Here is a 20,929-nt window from a genome sequence, read left to right on the forward strand (position 1 = left end):
CATTCCCTAGGTCCACCTGTAATCACAGGGGAAAAATCACACGATGTTACCTACCTGCAGCCTGCGGCCACTGATCAGAGCAAAGGAGGCAGTAACGTGTTTAGAAAATAATATCTAGAGTTTTCTTTAGCTTTCCTGTTTTTCATTTTTCTATATCTATTAAAAAAAAAAAAGAAACAAAACACAAAAAAAAAGGCAAAAAAGAAAGGACTTCTCTACTTGACTGGTCACCTCTAATCTCAGAAATATGGCTTCATGCTTCCACGAAGCACTTTCCAGATTAGCACAACCAATTTTGTTCAGGCCCTTCTGCAAGAGGCTCTATCTATGAAAAAGCCTGTCAAACCCACAGGGTAAACGATGGGTCTCTGCAGCAACCCTCAAAATCTGTGAAAATCGGGGCCACAAGCACATTTTACTGAAAAGGCCAGGATTAGCTCTCAGCCTGGCAGCGCTGTAATGTGCTGAGACTATCAAACGATGCACAGGTGGCTCGCTCTCACCTGACACCCACTACTGCCAGGCTGGGATGCTGGCACAGCCCCCTGACCTGCTGATGTGCCCCCCACTCTTGAGTGTGTACCCAGGGGCTCCGCGATCCCCATGACCTCTCTGGAGGGGCACTGTTTAATTAAATCTAACACAAGATGATTCAAAGGGTGCACAATGGATAAATGCTCTAGCAGCCAGTAGAAAGCGGCCATGCAATACTCTCCATGATCAGCCCTCATGATGAAAGGTACCAGAAACAGAAGCTGTTGGAGGTGGTTGTGCTGTGTTCATCCATGCCGGACTGAGCAGCCCGAGCTCCATGTGCAGCAACTGCATCCCTGACAGATCACAGGCTAAAGGCTCCACCAACCCACAGTAGGCAAAGTAGCTGGTTGCTTAACAGCAAGAGGTTAGGATGAGCAAAAAACACGTTTACAAACGTGAAATGTTTATTGTTCTCTGGTGTTTTCTCCTAAAGCTGGCATATGGACAAGATCCTCTTGTCAATGGGAGTGAACACAGGGATGGTAATAAAGAATACCTCTGCCTACACTGAGAAGTAGGCTGAAGCCAGAACTGGATGATATACACATGGCAGAGAGTGAAGAAATAACAAGAAAGAGGCAGGTGGTAAAAATTAAATATTAACAGTTCTGCCTCTGTATCTGACAGCAGAAATTGGTCTTTAGTGCAATTGGTCTTCAGTGCTCCACAACGTGGATTATAGCTGAGCTCAGATTAGTCATAAGGACCTGGCACAAAGCTGCCATGCCCTACTCTCAGCAGGTAATAAAGGCGCCAAATGCTCTCTTAAGGCTGGTCTTGATTTACTCTGGGGAAAATCCTCTTTGCAACAGCAAATGCCTTGCTACATCGCCCAGAGCTCAGCAGTACAGGAAGCAAGATTAAGAGACCTAAGGGCAAGGTGCCCTCTGCTCTCCTTCTGGGGAAAGAAAAGAAAAAAAAAAGGCTTGCCACGTGCAAATGAACCCAAGCAATGCTGAGGTGACGGGCACGAAGCTTGTAGGGAACGGGTAGGGTGCGAGCTGGCGCATGCTGGGAGCTCAGGCATAGCTCTCTACGAGCACTGAGCTCCTTCCTCAGAGGAAGGCACTTGCTGACCACAGAAGCCAGCTCCTGTTCCCCACAGCTCCAGAGAGCTGCCCAGCCCACAGCACACACCTGCAGACCGCAGGCTGCATCTCACCGCTTCACAGCCCTGGAGCCGCTTTTGCTGTCTGAGCACGCGGAAGGACAGCATTTGAGTTTCTCAGCAGTGTTACAGGGTTAGAAATTTGTTTTCATTCAGTGTTAGAATAAACATGAGAACCGTTGAAGATTTTTGCAAGAACAGAGTTATGTTAAAAAAAAATATTTTCAAGACAGAAGTTCTACTTTATAGCTTGAAATATAGTCCAATATGCCCTAGCGATTATTATGTTACTGGCTAGATTTTTAATTTTTGTGCAACAGATCATCATGAAGCTGGCAGAATGGGGACTCAGACACCCACGTGCTGCAAAAGTACTTCACCAGCACTGAGAATAATCCCAGTCCTCTTCCAGCTTCCCAGGAGAAGCACTGTAGGTATGAATACGCTTCTACAGAGTTTTCAGTTTTGGCAGCGCATAATATTTTAATCAAAAATGTAATTAGAGAAAAAGCACTCTGAGTAGTTCTATTTGCCAGGACACACTTGCTCAGGATGCTACGTGTCTCCAGAGCAGCGGCCGGAGAGAGGGCCTTGCTCCCTGCCTTTCTGCAGCACGAGGCTTTAATTGGCGCCCGGCACAACGGAGCCCAGGCTCCCACGAGCTACGGCAGAGCAGCTACAGGAGAGACGAAGCTTCACTGCGTAAAGCAGTTGTTTCCAGAGCACATAATGAAGAATAATAGCATTGATCTTCAGAAAGAAAGCGCAGAGCAGTACACCTTGTGGAACGTGACCTTCACGTCCATAACCAAAGTTAATGAAGCCTTGCAGAGAGCCCAGGAGGGACACTTGTGCATTCATTATAACCAGTTATTAACACCCAGTTCACTTGTCCTACCTCAGGTAACAGATGGCAGTGCAGGTAAGACGGATATCAAAATATCACAGAGGCTGGGTGATAGTTATGGTTGGTTGCACCTATGCACCGTTGCCCCGCAATACTTGCTCTGACTTTGGCCCCTACACATTGCCCACAGCAAAGGGCATGGCCTGAGCTGGGGTTTGCTGTGGCTGGCGACTCTCCTGTGGGTCAGAGGAAAGACTCAGATCATCCCGTCAGGCAAACACAGAAAAATCTTTTCACAAGTTGCTGCCTGTGATCCTTTCTTGTGGGGCACAGGATCTCTGAGGATGTGATTCAGATGATGCTACATAGCAAGCCCTGCCTACTCCTCTTCTTCCTGGTATTCTGAAATATATTCCTGGCTGTCACATCCCGCTTGCCATGATAACGCTGCAAATTTACCAGCTGCTGTTGCCATGCAGAGGCCTGCTAAGGAAAGGACAGATTTGTCCTGAGGGAGAGAAAAGATTTACAGTGGGTCCCACAGGAATTTTTAGGAGGAATTTAAAACACAAGCAAAGGTTTTACTAAAAACGGAGTTTTTATGGGGCCAGCTCCTATTAAAAGTGACAAGCTTTCTAAATCTGTCCGTGCAGCTACAGCACACACAGAAAAATCAGCTCAGTTACGGATAAAGGACATTACCATCTGCCCAAAGAGGTGATGGCATATCAAATGCTGAACACTTATAATTTAATCTCCTAGAAGAAAGCCAAATCCTGCAGATACTAGAAGTGATGCAAAACTACTTGCCAGAGGAGCTGTAGCACTTCTTGCTCTACCCAACTTTAAGTTGAGACACTGTTCAGAAGTTAAATGCAACTCAAAATAATCCTTAATTAAAATAAAACTCCTAATTGGCAGTGGTCTTTCTGCAGCCAGCAGAGACTTCCCTGACTTGCTTCCTTGAATTTATACAACTTATTTATAGATTGCTCCCTTGCTTGCAAGCCTTGAAACCTTGCATTGTCTCAAAAGGGGAAATTCAGTAGAAAGCAAGCCAATATATAAGCTTGACCAGAAAACTTTTCACTGTCCCCTTCCCAGACCAGAACCTCACCATTGTGCTGTGTGTCCTGCTTTATGTAGCTGAGCAGCAGCTCATCATGGAAGAGGTGGAGATGACCCTTCTCCAGTTTTATGGGCACCCATTTTTGATCTTTCTCCTGATGAGGACTAAAACTTCAAGGGGGCTTAGAAAGGAGTGTATGAAGAAGCCCCTTCAGTCAAACGAATGTTTGGAAATGAACTGTTTCCAGACAATAGGAACAATCAGTATAGATGTGACTGGTGATATGTTATTTCACTGAAAACAAAAATAAGTTTATTGGGGGTAGCTGTGTCCACATAAACAACTTTCGTCACTTAACTGCATCCATAGTTGGACATCAGTTGTGCTTTTCCTTCATTCCTGGTCCACCCAATAGTCTTAATTCTCTTGGGGTTGTTGCACGACCTCTTGGAGAGGAAGACAACAAAAACAACAAAAAATAAAATACCTCAACATACTTTCACCAGGGGCTAAGCTTTTTTTTTTTTAATTAAACAATTTTTGATTTTGTATAGCTACCACAAGACTGCAATGTGACTTCCAGAAGAGCATCCAGCAGTCTTTTTTCTATTAATTTGAGAAAATGAAAGACACAGAAAGACAATGCATTCACGCTAATTTCATATAAAGTATTTATCTCAATGGAGAATATTGCTCTAGAGTCTTACAAAACCTGCCTGTTGAGAAAGTCCAGGGAATGGGGCTGCTCCTTGGATGAACAAGTGGAATTTCACCAGTTAGACAAAAAAAAAAAAAAGGTCCAAACGACCGTACCCAGCCCGTGTCGGTGCCATTCTGCAAATACCAAAATTTGATTTCTCATCTCTCATAACAACGAATACAAAAACCTTGAAGAGATTTTCAGACAAGACATAAATAAAAAGCCATACCAGAATAATGAGAAAGAACAACAAAAGGCTAGAATAAGTTAAATTCCTGTGACAATTTTTTTTTTAAACTAGCAAGAACATGACTCTGAAGTACTGTGGAGCACTACGGTCTTTATTTTAGAGATACATTTTTTTTCCCCCCTGCTCAGATGATGACACATTCCCCACTAGTCTGGCTTCCAATCTTTATTGTGCCAAGTCCAACATCAAAAATTTAACCAAAAAATAAAATAAACAAGATAAAAAGCCAAAAACAAAGTATGGATAATCTCAGATAAGATCGGAAATTAAATTAAGAAGAAATTTATGTGTATGGAGCAAAGCCAGTTTTCAATATAACAATTAAAAGCTAAAGGCTCCTACTCGAAGTGTTTTGGAAGAAGTTGATGCTAATACAAGTGACCAAATTTAATCACTGCTGAGAAAGGGCATGCAGCATCACTCCCTCCTCTTGCCAGGTATCTTCACCCCCTCCAGCCCTGAGCTCCTGTGCTGATTTCAGCTCTTCAGCCTTTGACTCTCGCTTGACCAGAAGCTATCAGTTTTCCATCAGCACAAGCTAAAGCTACATAGGGTCCTAATGAGATTTCCAAACATGATCAAGCAGAGTGTCATCATAGGGTGCAATAGTTTCAGGGGCTCTGGAGAATCCTGCAAGTTCACATTTAGCTGCCTCAAAATATTTTACAGTCAAGGTCCTGTATTCAACAGGATACAGGGAATATCCAAGAGGCTATTTAGTATCCCCCCCTCCCCTCACTCTAAGCACAATTTAAACCTTGGGTGGGAAAAGAGAAGCTTTTACATGGATTCAGGGCACACCATACAGAGCTTTTTTTCCCCAACAGCAGTACAGATATGCCACAAGTTAATCCCACTTGTCACATGTGGTAAACAGACAGATGTTCTTGTGGAGAAAATTCAGTACCAGGATACTCAATATCTGAATTAAAGTTTTTTATGTATTTAATAATCTGGAAAGAGGGTGAGCAATGAGGTAACATGTTTTTAGATTTCACAGAATTATTTAAGTTAACTGAGGCTACAAGAAAGCTGTGAGGACTTCAAAGGGAATAAACGCTGCTGGAAGAGCACATAATGTAGCAGCCAATGGATTTTACTGACGGCAAAAGACAACAAACTAATACATGCTGTTGGATATTAATTTCACCGCACACATCCCAGGTACAAGGTGTCACTGGAGAGAAAAAAAAAACCCCAAACCAAAACAACCCCAAACCAAAAAACACAAAACCACCCCATCTCTGAATTTATGACATAGCAGATAGTGCCAGCAGGCTATCCATTCCATTCACTCACACTCTAGCAGAAGAATAAATTGTAGTGGTTACCCAGTGCAAACAGAAAGGTCATGCATTTAAAAATTAACATGCATGAAAAATAATTTCTGGAATTAATGCAACTGCCTTCTGGAACTTGGACAAGTCAAGATGCAGCTGAGGCCATCACTTGGCAGGGTTTTGAAAATGACTGACCATTTCTAAGACACACAAGTGCTAAACAAAACCCTAGGACGGGCAGGTAACAGGGGATATAACTCTCATAATACAGGGCACAAGTCAAATACCAGCCAATATAGTCTAGAAGGAAACATCCCCCTTGAGAAGGCTTTTCTGTAACAGCCTGGTGCAGGAAAATTCGTTGATTTGCTCAGGCCCCTGTCAGAGACAAAATATTAATCTAGTTGGACCTCTAGTCTGGTTTGGTCTAGCAGTTACACTCCAGACTCATTCTCCAGGGTTTTCTATTCACTAAGACCTTAATCAATATTTAGATAGCAGCAACCATTTATATTTTGCTATTTCTTATTTTCATTGCAGCTGGTGGTAGGCTTAGGGTCCCTGTAGTTATGTCATTTGGGATTTTTCAGAGATTCAGCACCTCCTCCCATACCTGCAGCTGTCCCCGTGGCTCCTGGGCCATCTTCAGAGCACACCTGCCCACAGCAGAGCAGATCCCGCTCGGTAAGGATCACCTGCACCAGACTTCAGGGTGCATATTCAGAACAGCAGCATTTGCCTCTGGAGGCGAGAGAACTAAGGCCCATCTGCATCCCCCAAAATAATTTCCTTAGAAATGCACCTGAACTGCTGCCCAATACAATTTTCTCAGGGCAGAGGTGGATGCTTATAAGGCTCTGGGAGTCTCATCTGGCACTGGCTCACACCATGGCTGGGCTGGCAGCCCACAGCTTTTGCCCTCGCCCCCAGGTTTTTGCTGCAAGCATTTGCCTTGTCTTCACTGCTCTTACGCCAACCCCTGGCTTTCCTTTCTCTTCTCTTTTGGCTGCTCTCTGAGGATCCTGGTTATAAGCCATAGAAGCTTGTTTTCCCTTTGCTCCCTCCCACCATCCCAGCCCACTGATCAGAGGCGACAAACTCATACAGGAACCAGTACTGCTCTGTACTCCTTTTAAGTGAGGGTGTCGTACCTCTGGCATCATTTGTAAGGTAACAAGGTAGGATTTTACCTTCCTCCTGACAGTAACCATGTTAATACTTAATAGCAATCATATAAATATTTAAAGCATCATTAGAGTATTGAGAGAAGCGATTAGTATGCATCTGTGTAGCCCTATGAGGGCCCAAATGCTAAACTTGATAAATATTCATGTTAAAAGAGCTCCTCAAGCTTTCACTGTACAAGGAGATGTTGCCAGTGCTCTCTGGGGATGAAGCCTTGGTGACACTGTGCTTGTTTTCACTCTTTTTATCAACATGGTGTTTCTGCTCTCCACGGCCATGATGCCAGCCCCGGCTCCAAGCATCACTCTGCCCATCAGAGTGGGAGGGCTCCAAAATCACAGAACATCTAAAGATTTCAGCTGACCCCATTGCTAGCAGAGCTGAGCATGGAGCAGCAGTTACTACTGGCAGTAACACAGGCAGTTAAACCAGCGGGGAGAGGCAAGGGAACCCCTTGGTCCTCCCCAAGGTGTGCAAATGCATATCCAGCAGCCCAGAACTGGTGGGACGATGCTGCCCTGGCACAGGGAGGCACCCAGGGTAACGTGGCACAGGGAGGACAACGCCAGAGCAGCACGATGAGTCACGGGTCATGGACATGCTGTCCGCTGCCAGTTCTATGGATTTTGGGGTTACCATTTTTCCAGATCACTGGTGGATTTTAAGCACAACTTTTTATGTTAAAATAATGCAGGGTGATCTCTCCAGTTTACTATGTCAATCATAAGCCAATAAGCCAAAGGCTAGATTATATAACTAGGTGAAAACTAAGCCAGGAATTTGTCAGAAAGGGAGGACTTAATTAATTCAGGTGGACTGACACAGTCATTTACACAGATACACAACTGCGGTCATTTAACTCGCAACCATGAATACACTAAAAGACTTAAGGAGACTCCAGTATAAGAAATACCACTTTTTTTTTTCTTTTTTCTTTTTTTTTTTTTTTTTGAGAATGAAGGGCCAAAACAGCAACTGTATTTAACTCTTTGTATCCTTCCCACACAGCATTTGGGCACAGATGGCTGTTGGCACCAGGTGTTGCAGTTGGCAGCAGTAAATACTAACCTGTCCCTCAAGAATTATTACTCAAAATCAGCAGGGAAAAAAATATTTTAAAAAACCCCAAAACAAAACCCAAAAAAACAGAGCAGAGGGCCCCAGCTGTTGAAGGAGCACATTGCTCCTTGCTGCAGCTTCAGAAAATACCTGGCATCATCACGGTGTGCAGCATGCCCTGGCACTGCTGAGATGATCTGCATTACAAACACCCCAGGCACCCTCCATCTGTCCTTTCGGGTATCGACTGTGCCCAGGAACTTATTCAGCAACACCTTGTCCTTGTCTCGCCTGATCAGGTCTCTGCAAGATGTTCACTGCTGATAGCAAGTGCCACCCTAGAAAGGTAAAGTAGGGTCAGGCGAAATGAGACTGCAGAACAGGCTGTTTGACTGACAGCTGTTTCTGCCTCCCCCCTTCCCTCTGCAGGGGGAATAAACAGCAAAGTCTGCCGCTAGTGCTCAACACATCTCTGTCACCACATAATAATGATGATAATTATCAATAATAACAATAATCTGGATATAAAGCTGCTCCAGCAGCTGGGGCTAATGGATGCTGAATCTAGTACCAGCCCTCCTGGAAGCTGCACCGGGCCACCAGCATTACAGTGCTTTTTGCAATTTAAAGAGAGGAGAGAAGCCTGGGCGCCTAGAGTTGCAGATGAGTCTGCTGGCCCCTTGTTGGCCACACTCTGGTAACTTGTTCGCAGCTGTGAACCCACTTCATTAGAACTAAGTGAGTTTAGTATCTTCTGTAATTTCCACTCAGATCACCGGATGAGATTTTCTTACATTCCTTCACTAGTCCCAGTAGGCAAAGAGCAGCCCTCTCTTTCTTGCCCATAAACACTAGACACGATGCAAACCCACCACTGCTTGTCCCTAAAATACTCCAAGGTGAGGAGAAAATCTCCGTGTGTTGTCAGAAGCTCCATTATGTGCAGAATACCTGATGCCCTACCACACCAGTATTTTTAATTAATCAGAAGTTTCTCCGTCGACATTAAATGTGGTGTTAATTTCTCATTTACTCTCCCCAATACATGCTTATTAATTAGCATACTAATTTGTTTAGTTCTTTAGGAACTGCATGTCATGGAAAATGTTCTAAGTTGTCAAATGCAACTCATCAATTAGTCCAAGACATTTAAGAAAGACTAATTGATAAATACATCAGAGCACTGACTAATCGGTGAAAAATCCTGCATGATGTATCCTGCCATCCCTTCCTTTGTAATAAGATTCTTGAATTAACTGACAATTTGATTTTTCTTTCTTTTAATTAAGAAAAGAAAACCACTGAAAACCAGAAATTTTGTGCAGGGTGTTTATTCAATTTTCTGGTTATGCTTGAATGAAATCTACTTCATCTACCTCATTAGCTGAGAAGTAAGAAAATAAAACTATTCTGCAAACTAGAATTTATCACTGGGGCTGAGAGACCTGATGTGGAAACTTAAAGGCAACTTCACTACTCTTCTATTTATTATATGTATTTTTTAAGGTTCCTTTCTGATTACATAAAATAAAAGTGACTTCTACAAATCAGGAAGAAATATGCTGCATACGTTTCTCTGTACGGCATATGGCAGCTTTTTGAAACAGCCCAGTGTTGTAATATGTAGACTATATAGAACACACAGGGTAAAATATACAGAGTAAAAATGACTAAACATTCACAATCATGGCTCCAAGCAGTAATGCTCTCCCTGATCTGTCCACAGCCATGAGCCCCGGTCACTCTCAGAGGAATTCTCCTGATGTGTGACCATTAGCCCCGTCAATCACTGATACTGGTTTGTGTGCTACCGCGTCAAACAGATCATAAAACCTACTAAAGCATTTGTGTATGTTTGGATTTCCTGACCTGTAGCTCTCAGAGAACAAGACGGAGTCCACTGTCCTCCTGGCCACTGTGGCATCCGGAGCGCTTGCAGGCTGCTGGAGGGAGAATCATTTTTCCAAAAACTATAGCTCAAAGGCAACTAAGCCAAGAAACCCTGTGTTCACAAGAGGCCAGATTTTGTCCTCAAAACCAGCATGTGCAATGGTGCAGACATGCTACTTATGTCACCAGATAAAACAGATTTGGGAATAACTGAAGGATCTCTGGGGGCTGTCAGCTGTAACAGCAGCATTTGTTAATGGTGCAGTTCTGCCAAGAGTCTTTCCAGCCACTGTCTCATGTTGCCATAAGCACTGGTCCATCAAGCTGAGTATAACATACAGGATACCTGTCTCCTCTCCCTGCCAAAGCTAGAAATAGGTGTAGGACTCAGAAAAGCTTGATGACTCCAGCACATGTGAAGCTGAGGAAGACACAGCTATATTTGGTTCAAGTTGTATGTGGTGATGGTGTTAGTCTTACATCTAAAGTTAGTGGTAGTGTTAGTCTTATATCTAAATGATTTTTCTAGATGCCCAAAAAAGGGCATCCACCTGCATGTTATGGGGGATTTAAAGAGGAGCAATACCCTTGACACAAACTCAGTCTTTTTCCTTTGGTCCCCTCAGACACATCCAGTCAGTCAATGCCCTTTAGCTTCTGGGTATCAAACTAAGTGTTTATTTTCAGGATGAATTAGCAAATAATCAGCTGGGAGACTTCACTCCCTCTGGCAGCCTTCTCCCCTTGCTGCTGGAGTGGCACAGCCCTGGTTGCTTACTTCCACAATGAGTAGTCTAAATAATATAGAAAAGTGATTTCACAGGGGTCCTATTCAAATCAGTCCCCAAGTTCCTCTGAGGCTTCATTTTGCCCATTTTCCTCCTCCCCTCACAAAGCCTGAAGGCAACACACTTTCTTTGGTCCAGCCCAGCAATGGCTACTAAGCTGGCCCAAGGGAGCAGTGCTAGCACCCAGCACAGCTCTGGCAGCCTCTGGGCTCCCCTGAAATAACAGCAGCTATTCTCATTTCTCACAGTATTTCCACAAGTTTTCCATGCCTGTTCTGAATTTATAACTTTGCCAAAAAAAAAAAAAAAAAATTTAAAAAGTCTATTTAGTGCCGTTTGCCTGCGGAGAAGCCATCAGCAGCTAATACTGGTTTTCTGATAGAAAAGTGGAATAATTACAATTCCTCTTCGGATCAATGATATTTACTTGCCTCTAAATATGCTGCATGGTTTACACCTTTAAACGACCTTAAGTAATCATTTTCTTGACAGAACAGAAAATCCATTTCCATTAGTTCCCAAAGACTGAGAAAGTATGTAGGAAGATCACAACCATAAATTCCCCTTTTTAGAGTCACTGGGTAACCCAGAATTTATGCAAGTGCAGGTCATAGAATCATTCAGTATTTATAATCTCCCGTTCAAGCTCCAGGGAACCAGAGTAAAACGCTGAAACCAAAATACACATGTTGTAATATGTAGAAGATTTAGAGATGGAACTATTCTGACAGCCCAAAATAAAAAGCTTTATACATAAAGATCTCAATGGCTAGGTCTGTACCTAAATTACGTATTGATTTAGCTCACTGTAGACAAGTTATATAAGCTTTGGAATTATGTATGCTTGATCAATGTGCTTTAGAAATTAATCTCTGTCTGACTTAATCATTTAGGCAAGGGAAGAAGTCACATAAATATCCCTACATTTTACTTTATGGGACAGTAAACCGATTTCTAATCAAATCTGTAAGTAAACAGCATTATTTGTTTCCAAGAAATATCAATATTAAAATACTTTTCAAAGAAAATCTGAAAACAGACTTAAGAATTATTGTTATCCATTATACGCACATCATATTGATATGTGAGTATACAAACTTGATGATCAGAGATACAGAGACAAACGCAATCCCCCTTTGTAATATCTAGGGACAGGTACCACACTGCGGGGTGGGGGCGTGGCAAACGGAGTCTCAGACAGGTTAGAAAGTTAGATGTGTTTGATATTTTACTCCTTTGAAGTGCTAATAGTGATTCTATACTTCCGAGTTCTGAGCTGAGTGTACAGTTCTGAGTCTAGGAGCAGAGCCCCACTTCGGCACAAACACACCAACCCCAATATGTTAGGGGAATGATAAACGCTTACACCTACACATGCAGATCTCAAAGTGTTTTAAAACAGAGGGCATTTTCTCATGTTACAGATAGAGAATCTGAGGCACAGAAAGGCAAAATGACCCCCTGAAAGGCACACGGCAAGCTCAGGTATGAATGCCAAGAGTGAAAGCTTTTATTTGAACGCCAAATCTACTAATGCAAGCCTCCTTTCTTAATCACATTATTGCTCAAATCCCACTGATATCAGTAGGAGCTCAAGGACTATTTCTGACCTGGCTTAGAGCTGAGACAGTCAAACACACTCCTCAGCTGTTCCCTAAGCTCTTGTGACCTACCTGGTTTTGGGGCAGTCCAACCAAAAGGTAAAAAGCTGACTCACTGTTGCAGTTTCTCTGGGTGGCCTTAGCAATAACAAACCCTAATGCCAACACGATTCAAGGGTCATTCCCGGCAGCACAGAAACAAGCTCTGCTCCCAGCAGCGTATTGCCCTCGCCCAGCCGACCGTGAACCCCAGCTCAGACCCATGGCCAAGTCCACACCGACACTCCTCAGGCTACCAACACATGAAAAATTGGGCATAGCAGACTGCTGCAGCATATATGCCTGCAAAAGCGTAAGGTCAAACAAGGAGGGAAGCCACTTACCGTACAGGACTGTAATGAGCGACACAGGCATGACCAGGATACCCACCAGCATGTCTGCCACCGCCAAGGACATCAGGAAGAAGTTTGTGGCATTCTGCAACTTCTTCTCCAAGGACACAGCCATAATTACCAATATGTTTCCCCCAATGGTCAGCAGGATGACAACTAAGATCAGGAGGGCTGGCCAGTTCTTCTCCCTCACAGACATCCGAGAGGCTTCACCCTTCTCAGAGGCATTAAGAGGATCAGATGTAGGCAAACTCTGATTAAGAGTCAAATTGCTGCTTAAGGACCAAGCCATCAGACCACCATGCAAACTAAAATCCAGCGTAACAGACACTGTCGTTAAGCTGAGTAATATTCCAGTGCTACTTAAAGTGCTCATCATCTGGGACTGGTTTTTCTGTCTCTTAACCGTGCCTCAGAGATGATCCCTTTTCCAAACTGCAGGTCCAAGGCAGATGCCGAACTTCACAAAACCTGAGCCAGAAAATCATTTGATCTTCCATAGTGAAAGAAACCTTACAGAAGTTAGCGTGGAACTCTTCTAGTTTCCTTGGGTGTGGTGGAAGATGACCCCTGACCAGCAGCCTCGAGGGAAAGGAGACTTTGCAATCTCCAGCTGGTTTCCAGGTCCACCATTCTGAAATGGAAAGAAAAAGTATATCCTTCACTGCAATCACAGTATACACAACACCTTCTTTACCCCCATGGCATTACATTATTATTCTCTCCCTTTCTGCTGGCTAGGATGCTCTCCAGACTGCAAGTAATTTATCTTATGTGTACAGACTATGCCTACAATTATGGGGGAGAGAAGGGGAGAATCACATCAGTGTGCTCTGGCTGTTTAAATGCTGGTTATCACTAATTAAATGTTTTGTGAAACCTGCAAAAGCATGTCTGAAGAGCAAAATATGTTTCAATTGATAGCCACTTCACAGATACTCTGCCGCTGTGTAAAATAGTAATTGCACAAAATTCCAACCAATCCAGATAGCGCAACCAAAGCACAGTGGAAACCAACACCTTAAATGGAAGCGTTCGGATATATTTTGCATATTTTGAGATAAAGCGCAGGGGTTGTAAAAACCCTCAGATGTTAATGATTAACTCCCCTATAATAATGAAAATTATAGGTTGTTTTTTATTGGGAAACAAATAGTGGATTATGCAATATATATTAGGTTGGGCAGGTGCTGATCTTTTCTCTCTGGTGACCAACGACAGGACGGAGGGAATGGCAGGGAGATGTGCCAGGGGAGGGTTAGGCTGGGCATTAGGAAAAGGTTCTTCCCCCAGAGGGTGGTGGAGCCCTGGAACAGGCTCCCCAGGGAGGCATCACGGCACCAGCCTGGCAATATTCCAGAAGCATTTGGACAAGGCTCTCAGAGACATGTGAATTGGTGTGAATTTGGGGCTGTGCTGTGCAGGGACAGGAGTTGGACACGATGATCCTTGTGGGTCCCTTCCAACTCAGGGCATTCTATGGTTCTATTCTAGGTAACATTATAGGATGCTATGCTGTTGATCTCTCCAAGTAAACAGATAACTTAAGAGAAAAGACAAACTTTCCTAAAACTGAGCAGTTATTTCTGCTCTTCTTCATCTGTTTGCTGTGTGCTGATCACCAGCATGCAGCCGGGCCAGTAAGCCCAGTCCCACCGGCCTGCTGGCCACAACATGCAAACATCAGCACCCTCATCACACACACAGCTGGTAGGACAGATTTCCTCAGAGTATCTCACATGATTTATGCTTCTTCACAAATTGGTTGACAGTGAGGGCAAGTCAGGTTACATCCCCTCACTGCCCATGTAATACAGGCCAGAAAGCATCACACTGCTGCCTCTGAAGGAGTCCATTAGCCTCATGCATTGATCTAATTCAGCAAATTAAACATACTCTTAAGTTCAGGCACATGCCTACACCCATTGAGGCTAAGGGCTTGTATTTCCAAGCCTGGCTAAATCATCCTCAGGAGCTCAATCTTTTTTGACTGCCAATCCTGTACAACTGAAATAAAACATCAGCTTTGCTTTGCATTTCCACTACATCAGAGTCAGGTTCTTAACAGCCATGCACAGCATAGGACTAAAGGCACAGAAGGAAGGCAGTTAGTAGAACAAAGAAAAACCCCCACACACTGTATGGAAGTTGACCAGTAAGTAGAATAAAATCAATAGCATGCAACTTACATTGAGCACATCCTCAACTTTTTGTGTAGTCCACAGGAAAAGAGCTGTTCTCTCACTGTTAAATAACTAACTAACTAAAAGCCAGATGAATACACAGCCCTTGAATACACGGTGGCACACATCTGACACAGTAATTTGCTATCCAGGGATCAAGAGCTAAATCTAAGTCATGGGATTACATTAGATTTTATGTAAAATAAGAAGCACTCAGAGTCGTATAATAAAATGTTTAACATTCATGGAGGTTTTGGAAACTTACTAATGGGCTTTGTGCACAAAAACATTTCTTAAATGAGCAGTGCATACAATGAACCCAGATTTGCTTCTGTATTATAGTTAATTACTCCCAAAGGGTCTCTAAACCTTATATTTAGGAAGAAGTTTTGCACTATGTGCACAGAAAATAATTTTGCAGCTGCACATGCAGATGAATTAGCAAGTAGTCACTGGACCATTTATTTTTCCAACTTAGCTGGTCTAAAAAAAGTCTCCAGAAAGCGTCAAAATATTCAGAGGGTTGTGGGTTTGGTTTTTTTTTTCAAAACAAGCTTTTACTTTAAAGCTGTGAACAAAATTAACCATTTTTCCAAATCACCTTTCCACAGTGAAGGAGACAGTAGGCAGCTTTGTGGCACTTGAGCTTTGATCTGCAGGACTCCTCCATTGAAGCCAGGGGGAATTTCTGGGTCTCCAGAAACTCTCTCTTTGGCTCTGTGACTCTTGGGACTCCTGACCATGCCACAATAATACTTTGGCAGGATGAGCAGAAAGTTCATGCCCAAACAGAGCAGGACACCCAGCCTTGGTCTTACTTCTTCCCAGGTGTGAGCTCCTGGAGGATTTGGAGAAGGAGATGCTACCAACACTTTTGCCATAGATGTGAACGTGCTTGATGTTCCTGGCACGTGCTAGTGGGGTTGCCAAAGGAATGAGGCATCTCCCTACCCAAACTCTAGATCATAAACAACAACCAGAAAAAAAAACCCAAAACAAAACAAAAAAAAAAACAAACAACCAAAAACAAACAACCAACAAAACAACCAAAAGAACAAACCACCACAAAAAACAACCTAACTGCAAGATAAGATGTCTGAAATAAAAATGTCTAATTTTAAAACTGCTGAGGACTGAATTCTGAAATGGTCAATAGGGTCACTCTCTCTTGCATTTCACAAATGTATTTGCAATAACATTTTCTTCCATGAAAGATACTGCATCAGAGCATGGAGTTAAAAAAATTAGTATGCAGAATTATCACTTGCTTATCCATCAGTTTTATTATTAAAAATAAAATCTAGGTTATTTGGCTACTAATGTACTGCAAAGCATGGGGTTCCAAAACTATATTAGTCACCAAATAGAATTTGCTTTGAACTAAATTATCCTCAGGAGGGAAGGAAAAAAAAATCATTTTTGTCAAGAAGGTCTAAGAAAGGGAGACTTCAAAATTCATTTGCTTGCACTAAATGAGCAGTTTTCAAAACACAGAGACAGACTTTAAGCAAAATGCTTTCTACACAAAGTAAATTCTGCAAATCTGGTATACACTAACTTCTCAGCAAGAAAATTACATTTTCTAAAGTCTAACAGATTTCTCAATAATCCTCCCTCCACGCTCCTGTCAGTAGTTAAAAATTTATATGTTCTACATGCAATAGTAAATTATGCTATGGTATTGAGAAACTAAATTTTTTTTTTTAATTAGGACTATAATGGTAAAAATTAATCTCAGGCTCCAGATTCTATCTTTGCTGTTAGAAGAAATTATGATTTCTTTTAAAAACTTGGGCCATTCACCTGTCTATTACTTGGAGTGACTCATGAAGACAACCATTACTATTTTTGTGCCAATATAGAACTGGAAAAAGAAAAGGAAATCACAAAGACATCTAAAAAAGCATTTTCCAGGTGCAGTTATGGAAACGCAATACCTGAAATAACTGGGTACATGTGTAGGAGAGATGTGGAAAAAAAAAAATAGTGATGACACTGGCAGGAGCTAGCCCCCAGATTCCTGGTTTAGATGGATGGAAGAGGCTGGCATTGCCCTGTACGTCACCTTGCCCCTGACAGTGTCCAGAAAGAAGCCGGCAGCCCTCGTTATCACTGTCACAGAGAGGCGCCCCCGGGCGCAACCAGCTCCCCGCACCTGGGAGACTGGTGAAGGAAAAGCTAGTCTCTCAGACCAGAACAGCATCACCACTTGTTCTGAAGTTGCCTAAATTCAGCCATCGTCAACTCTGGCATAAACAGTGACGGACCTTCACATCTTACCTTGGCATAAACAGAAAGGAAAACATTACGTGTAAGAGAGGTGACTCGTAGGTCTGAGCCAATGCTTCTGGCTCCGTTTCACAGTTCTGTGAAAAACCCTGTGCTAGAGTCCTTATCAAGTCTCATTAACCCCCTTTTTTCTACAGTGCCTTTATTTATTGTTTTTATTTTCATTTTTCACTGCCTGGAGAATGATTGTTATTCATCCCAGAATAGCATCAGGTTCTCTAGTGGCACGAATACCTTGTAGAGGATATCAGGAAAACAAGCATTTTCAAAAGTAGTATAGGTTTTATCCAAGATTATAACGGTAAAAAACAAAACACCAAACCAAAACTCCCTCAACTGCCTTAAAATCAACAGAGAGAGCATTTTGCATGTTCATTTTGAAAAATGATTCATGGGAATTTGGCTACAGCAATGCTCAAGATTGGGCTCTGCCATCAGGATTAACAGTCTATTGCTTTGTTAATACTTTTATATTATTTTATGTGGATTCTGGCTTAAAGTCATCAGCTGTCTTTTTCACTGCATCCCTCAGTCTCCAGAAGGTAAAAACCTTATGACTAATTCCTTCAGCTGCAGTCTTCTAAGCACATCACTGTACCAGAAAAATAATTCACATTTTATTCATGAATTCTGCATATATTTAAGAAATATCTCCATAATTTTAAATTAAAACTTGTGCCTACCACAGATTTTTTCCAATACCTAACTTCAAAGAACACATACTGAATTTTGTGGTCAATCATCAATTCCCATTCAATCTTCTGCTGACAGTCCTTAAAATTATAAACATTCAGCAAAGCCAAGTTCTTGTCTATGCCACTCTTGCTTTTTGATAGAGACAAGTAATAAGTTCTTTGGGCACGTTTTTTTTCCTTCAGTCTTTAAGTCCAGTTTAGAATAAACTGAAGCTAGAAAAACATTTTTGTTTCTCTTCTATCAAGAGCACATGAATTATTTAAAGCAAAAGTTTGGTGCGCTGAAGTTTTCAGATATTCCAGAAGGTTAGTTGAAGGGAAACAAAAGCTATGGTTGTTCTTAAGTCTGTACTGGTGGGGCACTGGGGGTTTCACATGCCTTTGGGAGTGTTTACCACCATTTCTCTTGCTAAAAGGAAAAAAAACCCAAACAAACCAACCAACCTTTCTTGGAATAAACACAATTATTTTTTCCTTTGAATTAAAGGCATTCGTCTTTAGCTGTTTTACCCCTCAAAGCTCAGAACATTTTTTCCTGGAGATAATCAGCCACCTGCTGAGAACTTGAGACATTCCCCGGCCCCCAGCCAGGATCCTGCTTCTCCTGGACAGACTGCAGAGCTCCTGCACTCTGATAAATCATGTAATAACCCTCTGGGACTCATAGCCTGAATGTTAACAATATGCATTTGAAATTTGGTACGAAATCAAGGATTGTCAGTTTAACCCAAAAAAGAACCTGAGTCTCAGGCAGACTCAGAGAAGAGAACAATACATGAATTCATGGTAAGTCTTGCTGTAAAAAACAAAAGTCCTTAATGATCAAAAGCCATGACTTTCAGCGATTCCCTCTCCACAAGAAAAAACAAGCAACATCTAATGGCTTGTCAAAGGCACAAAAGCCATATGTGAGCAAAAGATTTTTTTCCTCCTAAGCTATCAGCAGTACGCAATTCTGAGTCGCACTCACATTTCATTGATAAGCAGATGAAAGCCAACAAGTTGCTAAAGATCAAACATATTTTTAAATCAAAAGTTTTTCCTTCAGCCTTAGCTTTGGTGGTAGACATCCATAAGGATAAAAATAAATCTGAAGTCAAATAAACTGAAGTACAAGTACTGCAATTTTTGACGGGAAAACAGTTGCAGATAGTTATGAACTATCTGAGCCAGATAGTCAGCTGATGTAAATTGTTATAGCTCCATGAAGTCCTTTATAAAATAGCAAATAATTTTAAATTATATAACAGAATACACAGTTTAGGCTCAAGAAGGCAGATTTAAGGCTTCATTCTTCACTTTAAACTCTGTTTTTCCTGCTATTTGCATCTTTACTAATTCTTTTTTATGCATTGCCAAATTAATTTTCATTTTTCTTTGGAGCAGAAGATTGCTTTAAAACACATCTTTTTCATTACACCCTTGCAAGGGCCCCTTTAGTTTTAGTGTGAATAAAATAATATTTTTATATTTATAGAATTCTGTATTTTAGGCACTTGCAACTCATCTTTCTCCTTTTTGTAGCAGGACTAAGATGCATCCCTATTTCTGTGCAGATCTATTTTTAAATGTTGTGTGAGAATGCAGCAAGTCCAATGGAGACCACCAAGGTGAGTTGGGGCTTAAGCACATTAAATATTGGGTTTGGTTCAGCCCTGGCTTTGCTTCAGCCCAGAGAAAAGGCATTGAATGGGGACATATTTGTTGTTTACAGCTACCTGCTGGTGCTCATATTGAAAACAGTGAGACTCTTCCAAGAGCTGCACAGCAAAATGACAAGAAGCAACTGTCACAGTGATAGATCTAAGGAGATCATGTATAAAATAGGAAAAAAATAGATAAAAGAAATCACAGTGAGGGTGGTCGGACAAGGGAAGTAGGTCACAGAGAGACTGTGGAATCTCCATCCTTGGAGATGCTCAAAACACAGTTGGAGATTACCCTCAGACACGCGAGCTATCCTTGAGCATGAGGTTGGACCAGAGACCTTCAAGAGGTCCCTTCCAGCCTAAATTATTCTACAGTTGGATCAGGAACGTGCTCAGCAAAGCTGTTCAACCTGCGGTTGTTTTTGAGCTCCTAGCCCTGGATACGTGCCCTATGCTTGTCCCTACTACTCAAGCTCAGGATAAGACTGACACATCCTGTCCCCCTTTGTTTCCCCAAGGCTAGAAATAGCGCTCTCTGCATGCCCAGGTGGGAGAGCACAACCATGGGGATGCTAGTCTGCATGATGTGGGGACCAGGACCCTACAGCTGCACCAGCACATGCCCCTATCCCACCACAGAGATGTACACAGTGATGCTAGTCCTCACCTCTAATCACCTGCTGAGGTCACAGGCATCTGAGGAACCTACAGTTTAAGTATATGCTGAAAAGTGGCAATTGTAGAAAGCCCCAATTCATTTTAGTCACTTGGTATCATCAGGAAATCTTCCTATCTTTTGAAACCAATACACACACTGCCAACACAGAGGCATGTTTTCACAATCATTTCAGTAGGAAAAGAAAAATCAAAACCTAATGATTATTCTGCTGATGCCCATTTCAAAATTAACTGAAGATGAAATCCAGAGAAGTGTTTATGCTTAACTAAGTATTTATGTGCTTTCCAGAGATACTCTTGAACTGGGAACCATATTACTAGCACTTTGATCAGAGACTTACTTTCTAAGTATTTGATACTCCTCCTTTAGATTTGCGAGAAATTCTGGAAGTTCTCCCAGCAGGTGCTGGAGATAAATCAGTGTAAAAAAACCACTTAACAAAACCTTAGGGAGACATCCCCAAACACATCTTTTTACCACTGTTTTTTAATTCCAACACAGAAAATAACTATTTAATTACTTGCAAACTAAAAAAGAATATTTCATTTTTTCACAGCAAGAGGAAAATGGGTTTTCTCAGACACATGCTCAAGTAACGATATTTTGTAGGGTCATAATAATGAATCACTACTATTCTGTCCAAAATGAAATAGCATTAATTTCCCTCTCTGTATCTTCCCTCATACTGAGTCAAAAAGGCATTAATTTCTTTTCCAGACATTTCAAGG

At 42.1% G+C, this 20,929-nt stretch overlaps 1 protein-coding gene across 2 annotated transcripts in view; it reads right to left on the reverse strand.

The window, feature by feature from the left end:
* HTR2C (5-hydroxytryptamine receptor 2C) overlaps positions 1-20,929 on the reverse strand; it is a 181,759-nt gene that overhangs the window by 32,914 nt on the left and 127,916 nt on the right. For both annotated transcript variants that reach the window (XM_064463017.1, XM_064463016.1), the window contains exon 4: positions 12,698-13,340. In XM_064463017.1, the coding sequence (XP_064319087.1) occupies positions 12,698-13,085 (388 nt within the window). In that variant the 5' untranslated portion in view covers positions 13,086-13,340. The remainder of the gene's footprint in view (positions 1-12,697; positions 13,341-20,929) is intronic.

Source organism: Phalacrocorax carbo, chromosome 11 (genome assembly GCF_963921805.1).
Source record: "Phalacrocorax carbo chromosome 11, bPhaCar2.1, whole genome shotgun sequence".
In the NCBI taxonomy this organism is placed as follows: Eukaryota; Metazoa; Chordata; class Aves; order Suliformes; family Phalacrocoracidae; genus Phalacrocorax; species Phalacrocorax carbo.